This window comes from Gigantopelta aegis, chromosome 12 (genome assembly GCF_016097555.1).
Source record: "Gigantopelta aegis isolate Gae_Host chromosome 12, Gae_host_genome, whole genome shotgun sequence".
Taxonomy (NCBI): Eukaryota; Metazoa; Mollusca; class Gastropoda; order Neomphalida; family Peltospiridae; genus Gigantopelta; species Gigantopelta aegis.
Genome location: NC_054710.1, coordinates 47,043,808 through 47,062,393, shown reverse-complemented (window position 1 = coordinate 47,062,393; position 18,586 = coordinate 47,043,808). Strand labels below are relative to the sequence as shown.

General features: G+C 36.3%; 1 protein-coding gene across 3 annotated transcripts; it reads left to right on the top strand.

Moving 5' to 3' along the window:
- Nucleotides 1-3,489: 3,489 nt before the first annotated feature.
- LOC121386709 (tethering factor for nuclear proteasome STS1-like) lies at nucleotides 3,490-18,256 on the top strand. Of its 3 annotated transcripts, none has more exons than XM_041517705.1 (8): nucleotides 3,490-3,573; nucleotides 6,353-6,447; nucleotides 7,897-8,031; nucleotides 8,612-8,739; nucleotides 10,087-10,260; nucleotides 12,104-12,265; nucleotides 13,618-13,844; nucleotides 16,993-18,256. In XM_041517705.1, the coding sequence occupies exons 2-8, from the start codon at nucleotides 6,378-6,380 to the stop codon at nucleotides 17,072-17,074; spliced, it is 978 nt and encodes a 325-aa protein (XP_041373639.1). In that variant the 5' UTR covers nucleotides 3,490-3,573; nucleotides 6,353-6,377; the 3' UTR covers nucleotides 17,075-18,256. The 3 variants fall into 3 exon arrangements, with proteins under 3 accessions (XP_041373639.1, XP_041373638.1, XP_041373637.1); XM_041517704.1 differs by lacking the exon at nucleotides 3,490-3,573 and adding an exon at nucleotides 6,202-6,244; XM_041517703.1 differs by lacking the exon at nucleotides 3,490-3,573 and having other exon boundaries at nucleotides 6,221-6,447; nucleotides 16,993-18,255.
- The last annotated feature ends 330 nt before the right edge of the window (nucleotides 18,257-18,586 follow it).

Sequence of the window (18,586 nt, the reverse complement as noted above, 5' to 3'; positions counted from 1 at the left end):
CGTGCGTGCGTGTGTGTTTGTGGTTGCGTGTGTGTGCGTGTGATTATGTATGTGTGTATGTGTGTATATATGTGTATGTATGTGTATGTGTGTTTTGTGTGTGTGTGTGTGTGTGTGTGTGATTGCGTGTGAGTGTTTGCGTGTGAGTGTTTGTGTGTGTGTGTGTGTGTGTGTGTGTGTGTGTGTGTGTAATACCTCAGAATCTAACCGGTCATTATATTAAAACAAATTCTTCAGTTTTTCGTGTGTTTATGTGTGTGTGTGTGTTTGTGGTTGCGTGTGTGTGCGTGTGGTTGCGCGCGCGCGCGTGTGTGTGTGTGTGTGTGTGTGTGTGTGTGTGTTATGTATGTGTGTATGCGTGTATATATGTGTATGTATGTGTATGTGTGTGTATGTGTGTTTTTGTGTGTGTGATTGCGTGTGCGTGTTTGTGTGTGTGTGTGTGTGTGTGTGTAATACCTCAGAATCTAACCGGTCATTATATTAAAACAAATTCTTCAGTTTTTCGTGTTTATGTGTGTGTGTGTGTGTGTGTGTGTGTGTGTGTGTGTGTAATACCTCAGAATCTAACCGGTCATTATATTATTACTTTCTTTTTCAGTTTTTCGTTCAACGAATTTTATAATGGGTATAATGTTGTTATGTACCGGCACGGCGGAAGCAAGTAGACATGGGGGGGGGGGGGGGGGGGGGGGGGGGGGGGGGGGGGGGGGGGCTATACGTGTTTCTTTTCAAAAGCGGTTCAAGTTCGTTCGTCGTGGGCAGGTAAACCGCGACATCGCCTAGGACCGTGATGCTTTCAAGAACTATTCAAATATTGACTGACACCTGCTCGTCGCTGATTACTTAGTGGGAGGGTCAGTGTTACGAATCAAGTGAGACATTCGCCATTTGCTGCAACTTCAAGAATACATTTAGCTATATATATATATATATATATATATATATATATATATATATATATATATTATATATATCATATCATATATATCTTACATTTTCAGTGCAATCAAAGTATGTGATATTTTTCAGATCACATACTTAAAGGGACACACCCTAGTTACGGCTAGTTGTTAACCATTACGGCGTTGTTTTTCACTATTAAACCCATTTTTTCACAAATAAAATTGCACTTTACTTACCGTTTATTATTTAGAATATACATTTCCATTCACCTGAAGTGTTTTTTGGTAATCCTGGTAATCCTGGTTTTTGTAATACCACAAAATGCATTTTTCGTATTTCTTAAAAACGGACGCACGTTTGAGAAAAAACCGTTGAGCAGACAAGGTCTAATCTATTTTTAGACGGGATATTTCCATTTCAATGTCACAGACGTTGGTATACCACGTGACCGTTATCATTTTGGTTCGGTTTGTTTTCTCGTGCACGGTTCGCGCAATCAACATCCGATTTGTTGTTGTTCATTTGTGAGATTTTTCTTCACAGTTCGTGAACATTTTCAGTAACAATAAAGTTCAGACAAGTAAGTGTCTCAATACAAAACGTTACAAACCCTTAAAACCAATAATTTTGCTAAGTCTTACGATATCTGCAGGGGATACAACCAGGACAGAACAGTTGGAACATGTCCAGGAGAGGTGAAAAGAACGCACCCCAAGTCTGTGCGCACTCTGTGAAATTTGTCGTGACGTAGGCATTGTTGTGCTTCGAGCGACATCTACCGGTGACATCAGAATACTAACTTTCAAAATTATTTCAAGCAATTGGGACATGGGCATTCCCATGGTATTTATCGATATAAAACCTGCTTTTTCACTCCATTTGATAAAAACGTGATCTAAGTGTGTTACAGGTTTGTAGATTAACCAAATTATAATTTATTTTCGCTGGATGGAACTAGGGTGTGCGGCTTTAAAGGATTTTATAACTTTGCAAATTAGATGTAAATTAGTCGAGGTCTCGGCACTAGGTTTATTGACATTTAAGCATGAATGACGTATGTATTCATAATTATCAAATAAAAACATTTCAATGGCAATTTCACTGAAAGCTGTCCAGCGTTAAGAAAAGAAAAAGCGTTGGCATAACTTTATTTTGATGTAAGGACATCCAAAATGACGTCATTCGAGTTTGACGTCATTTCGATTCAAAAATACACCGCGCCACATATTCTTACATCAATTGAATATCTAGTAATGGCGGACTGGAATTAAAGTTGCATGTACAGTTTACAAAAACACGTTGTATTAAGCTTGAGCTTATATGATAAAGAGATTATGTGCATTTCGGTATCGTCAATATCATATATTAGGAATTACGTCATGTTTCTACAGCCACTGATTGGCTGGCTTTAAGATCACGACGTTTGGTTGGTTGCTTGCCATGGTCGGAACTTCACTTTCATTCATATAATTTTTTCATTCATGAATCAGATTACACATACGTTATACGATCTACAAAGATTTACAAAAACAAATGGACTCATTTGTTTCGTAAACATGAAATGATATATTTTCATAAGCAGCGGCTTTAATAATATATAAAAATAATTATTTTCAAATGCAAATACAGTTGTATTATTTTGTAATGTAAACATTTGGCTGTAAAGAGAACGCCGTTATGCTATGACGTCACTTACATTACGTCATGTAATGCGCGTAAGATTATATCACGTAATGGCTAATGTTGTAGACTCCAGAGGAATTTTTACATTAAAAATCAGTTAAAATTGACAATGGGTAATAAAGAGAATAACCAACTCGCTACGAGGAATTATGAATTATCTGTCCCTCGTGAATGAATGTTGTAAAACCCTCGCCAAAGGCTCGGGTTTACAACATTCATTCACTCGGGACAGATAATTCATAATTCCTCGTAGCTAGTTAGTTATTCTCTAAATATATTAATTAATAGTTGTATAAACTTATAAAAAGAGTAGACGTTTTAAAAATATATTATTATTAATTAGTTTAAAGTACCGTTCTAAGTTTCCTACCATTGTAAAAAAAAATGAGGACTAAAAGACATTTTAACGATTAATATTACCTATTAAATAAATTTTCTTAGTTTAGAATATGACCATAAGCGTACGAGCAACTGTCTCTAGGTGTTCTACCAAACCCTCAAATTCGGGCAAAAACGATAGCGCTATTCCGGCAAAATGAGCTTGCCAGAAACCTATTGTAAACGTGAAGACGACAGAAAACGAATTCAATATACAGATATTAATACTGTAAGCAAGAAAATGTTCAATATGCTATTTCAGTCGGTTAAAAATTCATTTTTAATCTCTATCTGCCTCTTTAGATAACATATCTGATTATAACTATTATTTAGTAAAATTATATTAACTTAATGTAAAGTAGGGCTAGTTAATTTTGAATTATGGCTAGTAAAGTTTAAAAGTCACTGATCCCATGGCTAGAAGATTAAAAATAATACATTCTTGAAGCGCTGCGTAACCTTTGTAACTGAGAAACACAAGTAAAAAAACTAAATTTATTTCTTCAACTGATTTTTATCTAGCTGCAAAAAATCCTTACCATTGGCAGTCTTCACCATGAGTAAAGTCACAGTGAGCTGAAGATCACTCTCCTGAAATGGTGCTTGGTGAGTGATTACATGAAAATTTCTAATAAAATGTATTAAAATTTATATTACAAGGCGATAAATTTGCCACTCTCCTAAAACTCTCCAGGCTGGTGAGGAGGTGAGTAGGATTTCTGGCAAAGACTGATTGCTGATGCCCCTGATCTATGGCAATTGCTGTCTGTAATGTCGGTTAGTTTGAGACCTTCGCCATTCAATTTTCACAGGAAGGAAGGAAATGATTGGCGATAAACGATAGCGCTATTCCGGCAAAATGAGCTTGCCTGAAACCTTTCATCATGTATAATTATTCCACCCACAATATTAGTAATGTACTGTAAAAATATTAAAAATCATCTATATATTAGTTGGCAGTAAGACCTGAAGTAAATGTTGTTATCCAAGTTCTGGCAAGTTGGCATCTCCCCCCACCCCCCCCCCCCCCCCCCCCCCATAACACGCTGGAGCTTAACCTGAAATGATTGGCGAAAAAATCGAAACTAAAGTTAGTTTAAAGCCGCCATCTCCCCCCGCCCCCCCCCACAGGAAGGAAGGATTCTGGCAAGTGACTGATTGCTGAAAATGATTATGGCAATTGCTGTCTGTAATGTCGGTTAGTTTGAGACCTTCGCCATTCAATTTTCACAGGAAGGAAGGAAATGATTGGCGATAAACGATAGCGCTATTCCGGCAAAATGAGCTTGCCTGAAACCTTTCATCATGTATAATTATTCCACCCACAATATTAGTTGTAATGCATGTAAAAATGCGTAATAATTCGTTTGCATCTCTATATATAGCTGCTTGGCAGTAATGCTGAAATGAATAAATGTTGTTATCCAAGTTCTGGCAAGTTCCGCCCCCCCCCCCCCCCCCCCCTCCCTTACAAAAATCGATAAAGATGATTAGGCCCTATCGGTTTCTCTTAATTATAGTTTACGTTTCTAGTTTACAGTAGCCCCGATTTTATTTTACCTCCCAATAATTCCATACGTTCAAACACAAAATATGAATTAGGAAAATAAAATGAAATTTGATCTATTGTAAACGTGAGGACGACAGAAAACGAATTCAATATATGTTCAACAAGAAAATGTTCAATATGATATTTCAGTCGGGGTTTTCCTTTCTCACCAATGTTGCCCAAATTGACAGCGCAAAATAATCAAAAGGGAAAACATTTGAATGTTTACAAAAACAATTATTATTAAAATATCAATATTGAGAGAGTCAGTATCTGAAATTTCAAAACTCGGACACAGAAAATGTCAAAGTAACTTAGTTGCGAATATTCTAACATAACGCTATAAAATAATAACCACATGATGGTTGTGCTATTTCAAATAATTTACAAAGTAATTTCAAACACATTTCAATCGGTTGTTGTTATTCCATTGATATTTATTAGTTAAACAAAATTTTCCATATTATCAAGTAACAACGACTAGGCCTACCTCTATGTTAAACATAATGTGAAAATATGCTCACTACTAAGTATTATAATACCTCTTTATGAAAGTAGGTGCAAGTGAATATTAGAAAAATATTCGAAACATATTACAATGACGACAAACTGAGCCCACTCTTTAAGCGCTGTCCCGTGTGTCTCTCTCTCTCCACTCCCCCTCTATCTCTCCCCCCCCCACCTCTCCTCACTCTCTCTCTCTCTCTCTCTCTCTCTCTCTCTCTCTCTCTCTCTCTCTCTCTCTCTCTCTCTCTCTCTCTCTCTCTCTCTCTCTCTCTCTCTCTCATATTGCATATTGGTCTGTCATTTCTTATCGTTCACTTTTTTTCACAAAGACCGGAATACAAATACAAACTACAAACAGGAAGCGACTGCGTTTTTTTTTTTTTTTTTTTTAATTAGTTAATTAATTTTACATTCACTCCTGGTGGCATATAAATATATATAATTTTGTGAGAAAAACGTTTCTAAATTAGGTCTTTATGTCGATGGCAGTTCTTTGCCAGCTGAGGGTACAGATAAAATCCTGCGTATATAAACCTACTCCTTTTTACCTACGTAGCCCAGTGGTAAAGCGCTCATCTGATGTTCGGTTGCTTTAGGATCGATCCCCATCGGTGGGTCCATTGAGCTGTGTCTAGTTACAGCTAGTGCAACATGACTGGTATGTCAAAGCCCGTGGTATGTGCTGTCTTGTATGTGGGATGGGCCCGGCACCCACCTAAATTTTGCGACGGTTATAATTTTATTATATATCAATTTTCTTTTTTTTTACGATCCCCCTCCAAACCTCCCCAAAAGTTCCCTTGGTATTCCGCCTCATGTCATTGCCCCCCCCCCAAATGGATTTTTTCGATCCCCCCCCCCCCCCCCCCGATTAATAAAATCAATGTGCTTTAGTGTTGTCGTTAAAGAAAACTTTAACAAACTTTTAACATTATTTAAAGACAAAAAAACTTTTTTTTAAAAGAAGAAAACAAGAAAAGGGTAGAAGAAAAAACCCAGAACCTCCCCCAAACCCCAAAAAGTAATATAATAAAGAATAACAACAACAAAGAAACAAAAAGAAAGAAAAAAGAAAACATCAGTTAAAAAACATTAGAGTGGTGTTCCGTTATTAGCTAAGCCTCAGTTCCAGTTAGAGGGCACGTTATCAAGAAATCATCCAATCAGAGACGTTTACGGCACAAAGGCGGGGAAAAGAAGTTGGTGAATAGCGGGAGTTGGGTAAAAATAGAAAATGTTTTAAAGATGTTCGCGATCCTTTTGCATGCACGCTTATCTTGAGGATCGATAGTTTTAGCTTGTACAACGGTTTTAATATTCGTTTTTCAGCGCTAATTCCTGGATTTTCTGCGAAATGCCTCAACGACGAGAACCTCTAAAAAGTTTGCCAGTGGCAGCGGCATCAAGAAATGGAAGTCAACGTGGTAAAAACAAAACAAAAATAAAAGTAACCCTTATCTAGACGTCGAAATATGACATCAACTGTTGGGTGGGATGGGGTGGGTGGGAGTTAAATAAATTTGTCTTTCAAATGGGAAGGGCCCAGGGGCTGCAACAGTGAATTCATCAGTCGGGGTGGGGGGAGGGGGGGGTGGGGCATTGGTCTCCCCACCCAAGCTGCTGCCAATGCCATATAATTCATTAATTTTAATTAATTAATACTGGTATCAGACTTTCAAATGGGGAGGGGTGCAGCAATGCATTTGTCAGTGGGGGGGGGGGGGGGGGGGGGGGCACTGGTCTCCCACCCAAGCTGCTGCCAATGCCATATAATTAATTTTAATTAGTTATTACTAATTTACTGGTATCATACTGTTGAACTGTCCTTCAGATCAACATGTTAATTAGGTAGTGGACGGTATCTAATATGGTTTGTAGTCCTTTGGTTGTGGGATGAAAACTGCTCTGTGGACCCATTGGGTATTTCCAAGTTTCCCATATCAAAGTCTGGTATGTACTGTGCTGTCTGGGAAGTTGCGTCTAAGACTAAAAGATACCTTGTTATAAATCAAAAGCTAATTATATTAATAATTGTGCTCTAGTGGTATTGTTAAACAGGTCTGTAGATATGGGCCCCCCTCCCCTTCCTATGGGCTGTTAAACTTAAAGCAAAATAAACTAATAATTTTCCATTGAAGGTTATCCTGCATGACGAGTGCCAGAGCTAGCCCTGCTAAAGAAAGAAATGTTTTATTTAACGACGCACTCGACACATTTCATTGACGGTTATACGGCGTCAGACATATCGTTAAGGACCACACAGATATTGAGAGAGGAAACCCGCTGTCGCCACTTCATGGGCTACTCTTCGATTAGCAGCAAGGGATCTTTTATATGCACCATCCCACAGACAGGATAGCACATACCATGGCCTTTGATATACCAGTCGTGGTGCACTGGCTGTGATGAGAAATAGCCCAATGGGCCCACCGACGGGGGTCGATCCCAGAACCGACCACGCATCGAGCGAGCGCTGTACCACTGGGCTACGTCCCGTCCTGCCCTGCTAAAGAGACATGGCCGTCTCTACCTTTTTAAACTATTGGCTGTTTTCCATAGATCTGGGGTGGGATGTAGCCCAGTGGTAAAGCGCTCACTTGATGGATAGTCGGCTTGGGATCTGTCCCTGTCAGTGGGCCCATTAGGCTATTTCTCGTTCCAGCCAGTGCACCACGACTGATATATCAAAGGCCTTGGTATGTGCTATCCGGTTTGTGGGAAAGTGCATACAAAAGATACCTTGCTGCAATAGAAAAATATAACCGGTTTCCTCTGATGACTACATGTTAGAATTACCAAATGTTTGACATCCAATATTATAATCAATGTGCTCTAGTGGTATTGTTAAACAAAACAAACTTCTTCTTCTATAGATCTGATGAGCATGTGGCATATGACCCCGCGCCAATCGCCTGAAGAAGAAATCATTGAACAGCGAAGCAGGCGGTCGTCTCCGAGAAAAAGCCCGAAGAAAAGCTACATAGAAACAATCGACATAACCAATCTAGGTATAACACCATTCCTGTTTGCTGAAGCATGGAACATTGTGTTCAGTACTTGGGGTTAGAATGTAAGGATTTGTTACGTTCAACAATTTTGAGCCTACCTACAGCAATTTGGAAATGTTTTTGCCACAAAGTGCTCACCAACAGCAATTTTAAATTGGTAATTATGGCAACAAATATAAAAACCAAATACAGTTCCTTCAGCCGATTGTAATAATTTTTATCCATTGTTAAAAACCTGCCACCGGTGAAACCCTTGACTGATTGCAATTTATATCGCAACTACGGCAATTATCCTAACTCGCCAACTTTGTGAATTTTTAGAAACATTTTGGTGAAATAATGTCATGTAATATTTAATTGATATTGTGTTAGAAAATAACTAGTGTTTTGCCATTTTTTAGAAGATTAATAGATAATTTATTTTATTTTATTTAAGTTTAATAGATATTTAATTTTTTCTAAGTTTAATAGATAATTTATTTTATCTAAGTTTAATAGATAATCGGCAAATTGTTCTGCTCATCGAGAGTTAGCCCTGAATATGTTCTAGTGCTTGTCTGATGTTTTTGTGTGTTACTAGATTCATCTATGGAGTCGAACCTGTCTATGGCAGATACTGACACGCCACTACGAACCAAAGTCCCACGAGCCGTCAAGAAGAAACTGCTCATGTCAAAAGATGACGAGGAAAAGACTCCTTTCCCCAAGGTACACCTTAATTATATTTCAGTGTCATTATTTGGTTCAGATGGCAGTGACCAGTTCTTAGCCTGAAAATGGTTGTCTCTTGGTATCACTCCAGATGATGGAGATGATCAATTATAAAAATCCATAATCGATTGTTGTGGGAAACTTGTTAACTAATTATTACTCCACTTTAGATGACAGAATTGATGTAAATATGCCGTGGTTTGGGTTTGTCTGTAAATGTGAAAACGAAAATTAAATAAGTATTGTTCTGTTATCGGTTTATATGGTTTATTCCTGTGAGCACAACAATAGGTTATGATCCTAATCATACAAGTCTTTCTTATGCGAGTATGGTTTAAACCCTTTGTGTAATCGACAGTTGATTGGTTGATGCAATTAAGAACCAGGGGCCTATTTCACAAAACATTGTATGTTTACATCTGCAACTAGCAGTTATAGCCTACCGGTCATTCATTTGACATCTGTTTCAATCAAATAATTACATCATTACGGAAGATGGAGCATTTTAAGGACAAAAGTAAATACTAAATAAAACCTGGGTACTTCAAGCTATATTTGTTGTATTTAGTAGTGATAAGAATTGTGCTTGAGTCGTAGATTTACGTGCGAAACTAGGCTTACAATGTTTTGTAAAATTAGGACCAGGGCTCGCATTGGAACAAAATTTGGTTTAGCCAATTTTCAGATACGTAGATGTATGTCGAGTGTTTCCTTGAAACTTATTAAAATGTGGTTAATTTAAGGAATATTTTTTTTAGCTCAAACTTAAGAATTTGCAAACTACAGCTGTTGAAATGTTTTTGCCAAAGGCAAAGTTCTCACCAACGGCAATTTTGAGCCTGCCTATGGCAATTTTAAATTGGTAACTATAGCAACAAATATAGAAACCAAAAACAGTCCCTTCAACCGATGGCAGTAATTTGTATCCATCTGTGAAGTCTCTGACCAGGGTGTGCATTTATGGTCGCCCGAGACAAAGACTAAATTTTGTGTAAAAATTAGCAATTTAGCAATGGACAGGGTGATCCCTGAAGGACCCGAATTCCACAAAGACAAATTACTAGTTGTTATTTGGGCCAGACAGCGGACATTTTGTTTTCAAAATCTTTATTAGCAATATTTCTAGTCAATTAAAGATTGATTAGCAATTACTGTTTAATGTTTTAAAACTGTGTAGCGTTCTCTAAGACTTATGTAGTGAATTGCGACGCCATACTGAACAAAATGTTCCCTTCCGGATATACTGTTAAAGATGATAATTACTACTGTTAATACTGTTACTCTGGATAATGGTTATTGTTAATACTGTTAATGTGGATAATTACTACATTTTGACTGTTTCAGAACCTTTCTCCTCCAACCAAGAAGAGGAAAACCTCGTCAAAGAAAAAGATGGCCGTATCTAACGATTCGCGAGTCACGCCTGATGATCTCAGTAGACGGTTATCTTCCCTCAGCAACCAGCAGTTGGTAGACATAATAACCGGATTGGCTGGTAATCAACCGGATCTGCAGCAGGTGAATAACGGTGTAAATTAGCACAACGAAAGCAAGGCTAACTCTGGAGGAACACAGTTTCGCTAAATTATCTGTTAAACGTTTTTTTTAAAAACAACCCCTGCAAAAACTCAGTTGTTATCCAACACAATGGCAATCATTACATGAAATTATTTTGACAAATTAAATTAAAAAAATTCACCAGTTTTATCAAATTTGCAATAGGTGAATTTGGTGAGTGGCAGAGGCCAGGTCTAGTCAGTTTTCGAAATAAGAACTCCTTTTTCCTGAAAGTGAAAATCTGCTCGCACAAGCAAAATGTATCCCTGTGGTTGTCCAGTGAACAAGTTAAAATCTTCACTGCAGTTTCGATTTGAGCAATCAAAAACATCATCCTTGCACATGAATAAAACAAACCACTTATTTGGACACGTGAATATTCATAATGGTGGATAAGTAGATTTCTAAATGCAGGGCTAGCTCTGGAACTCGCGAATTTAGGAAGAATTGGCAAATTTTATTTTAATTTGGCGAACAAATTTCAAGCAATAATTGGTATTTTGTTGGAAAATAACTGGTTTTGCATGTTTAAAAATAATTTGGTGAAATGTTTTACTCATCCAGAAATGTACTTGTCCAGTGGACTAGTGAAAATATCTGCTATTTCTATTGCTGCTACTGCAGGGCTAGTGATATTCAATGTTGGGCTAGTAAATAACTACTATTGCCATGCCCGACGTCTAGTGAATGTTTGTCAAATGTTGCAAATTTTGTAAATTTTAATAATAAAAGCCCCCATCCACACCCCCACCCCCCAATGTTAGTGTTTTTAAGCTCTTATCTCCCTCTTTAGGTGACATATCTGATTATTGCTGTTATTTAATAAAATTGTTTTATCTTAAAGTAAAGTAGGGCTAGTGAATTTTTAATTGTGGCTAGTAAATTTAAAAAATAACTGATCCCATGGCTAGTGGATTTTGTAAAAATTCTAGAAGGCCTGAGAGCCACTGATTGATTGTAATAAAACAATTTGATTGATATAGCTCTACCTATATGATGATCGATTATAAAAAATACATAATTGGTTCTGTGGGGAAATGTTAACTGATTGTTCTTCAGGTCATGTTAATTATTTGAAAATTTTCGAACTAAGATTCATATCTCAATATTTGGTGATTTTAGTTTTTTGTAGAACGATCAAATTTATTATCAGATTAGCTGTCACAATCAGCTATCGATCCCTGGAAATGACCGCGACGTGTCGCCATTGTTGTCAAGCGAAAATATTTGCCAAAACCCACTTTTACAACTCAAAATTCCAAAGTATTTTTCCGTGACAAAACAAAATCTAAAGACAGGAAACTGAGTTGTCTTCCGTTTTCTGTTACTAAAGTCTTTCCAGTGAGTGTCTTGTGCAAAACGGCAGGAAATATGAAATGGGGAATGCACTATATACAGTGTACAGTATGTCGACTGGCAATTATTTGAAAAATTTCGAACCACATTCAGTAAAGTTACTAATCTATTGTGTATCAGGACATTGAACGGGCGGGATTTAGCTCAGTGGGTTGAGCGCTCGCCTGAGGTTTCTTGCACTGCAGGATCAAACCACCTTAATGGATCCATTTAACTGACTGGGTTTTTTCTCGTTCCAACCAATGCACCATAACTGGTCAAAGACCGTGGTATGTGCTTTCCTGTCTGTGGGAAAGTGAATATAAAAGATCCCTTGCTGCTAATGGAAAAATGTAGTGGGCATCCTATGTTGAGTATGTATCAGAATTACCAAATGTTTGAGATCGAATAGCTGATGATTCATTGTGCTCTAGTGGTGTCATTAAACAAAACAAACAAACCTTTTTAGGACATTGAGGAGCTGATCCCTGCCCCCGATATCACCCCCCTGGTGGAGAACCTGAATTTCTTCAGGAAGAACATTCTCAAGGCAGTGCCCTATTCACGTTACGGAACCAACACTGATGCGTTCTGTTTCCGGCGGTGTAAAACTCATGTCATGAGCTTCAAGGTAAGATTGATTCACAGACGAAAAACATGTTACGGTTTTTAGTGCTCACTGAAAACATTTTTACTTTTCAGTACTCCCATAAAACTGTTCCAGTTTTTAATTCTTCCTGAAAACTTCCAATTGTTAGTGCTCCCTGAAACCTGTTTCAGTTATTAGTGATCCCAAAAACTGTTCTGGTTTTCATTGCTCCCTCAAAACTGTTCTGATTTTTAGTGCTCCCCAAAACTACTGGTTTTTAGTGCTCCCCAAAACTACTGGTTTTTAGCTCTTGTTAAAAACCTATGGTCTCACTACATGTATCATCAGCCATTGAAATCCATGGTACATGGGACATTTTATGGGAACTGTTGTCTGGCTTGCTTCCCTGACACTCGTTTAAGGAGAGTAATTTTACCACCCATTAGCATAGCCAGTGATCAATAAATCAGTGTGTGGGACCAGGGGGAACTGTCGTCTGGCTTGCTTCCCTGACACTCGTTTAAGGAGAGTAATTTTACCACCCATTAGCATAGCCAGTGATCAATAAATCAGTGTGTGAGACCAGGGGGAACTGTCGTCTGGCTTGCTTCCCTGACACTCGTTTAAGGAGAGTAATTTTACCAACAATTAGCATAGCCAGTGATCAATAAATCAGTGTGTGGGACCAGGGGGAACTGTCGTCTGGCTTGCTTCCCTGACACTCGTTTAAGGAGAGTAATTTTCCCACCCATTAGCATAGCCAGTGATCAATAAATCAGTGTGTGAGACCAGGGGGAACTGTCGTCTGGCTTGCTTCCCTGACACTCATTTAAGGAGAGTAATTTTCCCACCCATTAGCATAGCCAGTGATCAATAAATCAGTGTGTGGGACCAGGGGGAACTGTCGTCTGGCTTACTTCCCTGACACTCGTTTAAGGAGAGTAATTTTACCACCCATTAGCATAGCCAGTTATTAATAAATCAGTGTGTAGGACCAGGGGGAACTGTCTCTCTCAAGAAAATTAAATGCCCCGTTTTGAAACCATTTGTTTACAATTTTCACTTCAAGGGTGCCAAATTTTGTTGGGCTGTCTTTTGAAGGAGTTGGTTTATTAGAGGTGGGAATTCTCCTCGTATCAGCTGTTTTCCTCTCATGGAACATTGCGTTTCCTCACATTTTAATCGTCCTTTCCTCCAAAATGTGTCAGATGTCACAGATTTTAACCTAGGATTTCAAGAATTTCTGAGACCCCTCTAGATTTCCTCTTTTTTACAATTCACCAATTCCCAACCATGTTTATGTTTCTTTTTGCCCTCCCTTAAATATTCCATAGGACTCCTCTTGTAGAGGTCTTGTTAAACTAACTTTTCAACCAACATTTTAACGATTCCAGGAGGCGTGTGTGAGTCAGGGGAAGCAACTCCAAGAGGCCGGTTCGTGGTGTGCTCTGTGTGAGTATGTTAAGCAGGCGTGGAGTGAGGTGGGTGAACTGCCGGACTGGGACAACGAGAACCACTGCTCGGCTAAACGGCTGTGTTTCAAGTCTCTGGCGGCCATGTTTAAACACGTCATTAAAAACGGCACGTTCAGCAGGGAGGAGTACAGTGAGATGAAAGAATGGTATGTGTCTTTTCAGTTTGTGGTACGAGATGTAGTTTAGTAAATGCTTTACTGTGTTCTCGATGAATAGAATGTAATAAATATGGTTCTACATAGTTTAGTAAATGCTTTATGGTATTCTCGATGAATACAATGTAATAAATATGGTTCTACATAGTTTAGTAAGTGCTTTACAGTGTTCTCGATGAATACAATGTAATAAATATGGTTCTACATAGTTTAGTAAGTGCTTTACAGTGTTCTCGATGAATACAATGTAATAAATATGGTTCTACATAGTTTAGTAAGTGCTTTAATTCTCGCTTTACAGTGTTCATAGTTTAGTCTTTCCAGATGAATACAATGTAATAAATATGGTATCTACATAGTTGTAGTAAGTGCTTAGTAAAGTGTTCTCGATGAATACAATGTAATAAATATGGTTCTACATAGTTTAGTAAGTGCTTTACAGTGTTCTCGATGAATACAATGTAATAAATATGGTTCTACATAGTTTAGTAAGTGCTTTAAAGTGTTCTCGATGAATACACATAGTTTAGTATGTATGAATACAATGTAATAAATATGGTTCTACATAGTTTAGTAAGTGCTTTAAAGTGTTCTCGATGAAATAAATATGGTTCTACATAGTTTAGTAAGTAAAGTGTTCTCGATGAATACAATGTACAAATATGTTCTACATAGTTTAGTAAGTGCTTTAAAGTGTTCTCGATGAATACAATGTAATAAATATGGTTCTACATAGTTGCAAGTGCTTTAAGTGTTCTCGATGAATACAATGTAATAAGTGCTTTAATACAGTGTTCTATGATGTTTATAAGTGCAATGTCGATAAAATATAATAAATTACATAGTAGTTTGTAAGTGCTTTAAAGTGTTCTCGAAATACAATGTAATAAATATGGTTCTACATAGTTTAGTAAGTGCTTTAAAGTGTTCTCGATGAATACAATGTAATAAATATGGTTCTACATAGTTTAGTAAGTGCTTTAAAGTGTTCTCGATGAATACAATGTAATAAATATGGTTCTACATAGTTTAGTAAGTGAAAGTTTACAGTGTTCTCGATGAATACAATGTAATAAATATGGTTCTACATAGTTTAGTAAGTGCTTTAAAGTGTTCTCGATGAATACAATGTAATAAATATGGTTCTACATAGTTTAGTAAGTGCTTTAAAGTGTTCTCGATGAATACAATGTAATAAATATGGTTCTACATAGTTTAGTAAGTGCTTTAAAGTGTTCTCGATGAATACAATGTAATAAATATGGTTCTACATAGTTTAGTAAGTGCTTTAAAGTGTTCTCGATGAACAATACAATGTAATAAATATGGTAATCTACATAGTTTAGTAAGTGCTTTAAAGTGTTCTCGATGAATACAATGTAATAAATATGGTTCTACATAGTTTAGTAAGTGCTTTAAAGTGTTCTCGATGAATACAATGTAATAAATATGGTTCTACATAGTTTAGTAAGTGCTTTAAAGTGTTCTCGATGAATACAATGTAATAAATATGGTTCTACATAGTTTAGTAAGTGGGTCTTTAAAGTGTTCTCGATGAATACAATGTAATAAATATGGTTCTACATAGTTTAGTAAGTGCTTTAAAGTGTTCTCGATTCTGTAATAAATATGGTTCTACATAGTTTAGTAAGTGCTTTAAAGTGTTCTCGATGAATTTGATGTAATAAATATGGTTCTACATAGTTTAGTAAGTGCTTTAAAGTGTTCTCGATGAATACAATGTAATAAATATGGTTCTACATAGTTTAGTACATTCTCGATGAATACAATGTAATAAATATGGTTCTACTTCAAGTGCTTTAGAGTAAGTGCTTTAGTTCTCGATCTGAATACAATGTAATAAATATGGTTCTACATAGTTTAGTAAGTGCTTTACAGTGTTCTCGATGAATACAATGTAATAAATATGGTTCTACATAGTTTAGTAAGTGCTTTAAAGTGTTCTCGATGAATACAATGTAATAAATATGGTTCTACATAGTTTAGTAAGTGCTTTACAGTGTTCTCGATGAATACAATGTAATAAATATGGTTCTACATAGTTTAGTAAGTGCTTTAAAGTGTTCTCGATGAATACAATGTAATAAATATGGTTCTACATAGTTTAGTAAGTGCTTTACAGTGTTTTCGATGAATACAATGTAATAAATATGGTTCTACATAGTTTAGTAAGTGCTTTACAGTGTTCTCGATGAATACAATGTAATAAATATGGTTCTACATAGTTTAGTAAGTGCTTTACAGTGTTCTCGATGAATACACTCTAATCAATATACAGAACTTCACATACGTTGCTTTCACTTCCTATTTATTGCCAGAGTTTATTTTGCGCAAGAATGTATACCATGAGACCGCTAACTGCAGTAAAAATAAAAAGGGAATTCCCCATTTAAAAGTTCCGGTCCATATTGCACATAATTATGTGTGATACAAAATAAATTTATTACACGGTTTCAAAATGTCTTTATCAGTATAATAAGATTGAACAGGTATGTAATAAATATAGTTCTACATAGTTTAGTAAACGCTTTACAGTGTTCTCGATGAATACAGTGTAATAAATATGGTTCTACATAGTTTAGTAAATGCTTTATGGTGTTCTCGACGAATACAATGTAATAAATATAGTTCTACATAGTTTAGTAAATGCTGTATGGCATTCTCGATGAATACAATGTGATAAATATAGTTCTACATAGTTTAGTAAATGTTTTACAGTGTTCTCGATGAATACAATGTAATAAATATGGTGATTAATTAATCAATGTGCTCTAGTGTCATTGTTAAACAAAAAGTTTATTTTGTAATGTAGTCTTCATAGAAAACCTATTACATTTTTTTCCCCATTAACAGCAAGGGATCTTTTATACACACTTTCTAGCAGACAGGACATGATATACCATGGCCTTTGATAACCAGTCAAAGGGCATTGGTTGGTCTGAGGGGGAAATCCGGTCAGAGAATAGGTTCGCCGAGGGTTTCGATCTACTTTAGCTAGTTGATTTAGTAAAAATTATTTTTGTAAATCATTTTTCAGGATGTTTTATTGTCCTTATTTTAATTTAAAAAAATATATGTATATTGTATTTTGTTGAAATCATTTATCTTTGTTTTGCAGGCTTGCACCAAAGGTAGATTTCCACGAAGAGTTATCTCCCTGTACAACTCTTTTGGATAAAAAGATTGCTAAATGTCACTGAGAATGTATTCGGCACTGCATGACATTTGTGAAAAAAAATACATTTTTAATTAACAATATGACCCGCGAGAAATTTGAGTAAAATATTGCTTTTCAGGATTGTTCCTTAACCTGAATCATGCAGACGTTCTTGGAAATTAATTGTCAAGATGTTCTTGGAAGTAATTTCCTAGACTTGGATGAAACTAAATTATAGAAATGAATAAGTGTTACTGGAAAAGAATTGCTAATCCTTTTCTAGCAGTAAATTACCCAGATGTTTTAGAAATGAATTGTAGAGATGTTCCTAGAAAAGGATTGCTTAGGTTTTTCTAGAACTAAATTACCCAGATGTTTTAGAAATGAATTGTAGAGATGTTCCCAGAAAAGGATTGCTTAGGTTTTTCTAGAACTAAATTACCCAGATGTTTTAGAAATGAATTGTAGAGATGTTCCTAGAAAGGGATTGCTAAGACTTCTAGAACTAAATTACCCAGATGTTTTAGAAATGAAATGTAGAGATGTTCCTAGAAAGGGATTGCTAAGACTTCTAGAACTAAATTACCCAGATGTTTTAGAAATGAAATGTAGAGATGTTCCCAGAAAGGGATTGCTAAGACTTTTCTAGAACTAAATTACCCAGATGTTTTAGAAATGAAATGTAGAGATGTTCCTAGAAAGGGATTGCTAAGACTTCTAGAACTAAATTACCCAGATGTTTTAGAAATGAAATGTAGAGATGTTCCTAGAAAGGGATTGCTAAGACTTCTAGAACTAAATTACCCAGATGTTTTAGAAATGAAATGTAGAGATGTTCCCAGAAAGGGATTGCTAAGACTTTTCTAGAACTAAATTACCCAGATGTTTTAGAAATGAAATGTAGAGATGTTCCTAGAAAGGGATTGCTAAGACTTCTAGAACTAAATTACCCAGATGTTTTAATGAATTGTGAAGCTTATGATTTATTAAGTGAATTGTATCTCCCTTTAAGGAGAAGTAGGCTGTACATTATACACAATGTAGCATACGTCTTTGTGATAAAGCATCCACCATTGATACATCAGTAGATCCAGTGTAAGTCAATATACACAACTTCACATACGTTGTTATCGCTTCCTATTTATTGCGCAAGAATATATACCACGAGACCGCATGGTAGTCGAGTGGTATGTTCTTTTTCAAAATAAACGAGTGCAATAAACAGGAAGCGAAAACAATGTATGTGAAGTTCTGTATTTATTACATACCTTCTTTTATGTTTTACAAAACCGGTTTTTAATTTAACGTCATAACAACACTGTTAAATCTATGATCAAAACTCCTTTCATGGATTTGCTTAACATTCAGAATCATGTTCTGCGGCAGCTTTGAGTAATGTTTCAAATACGTTGTGACATCATTTGTAAAATCATATATGACATCAGTAAGAAAAAGCTGTTAACGCCAGTGAAACTAAACCGGGAATTCCCCATTTAAAAGTTCCGGTCCAGATCGCACATATGTGCGAAATGAATTAAATAATTTTATCACACAG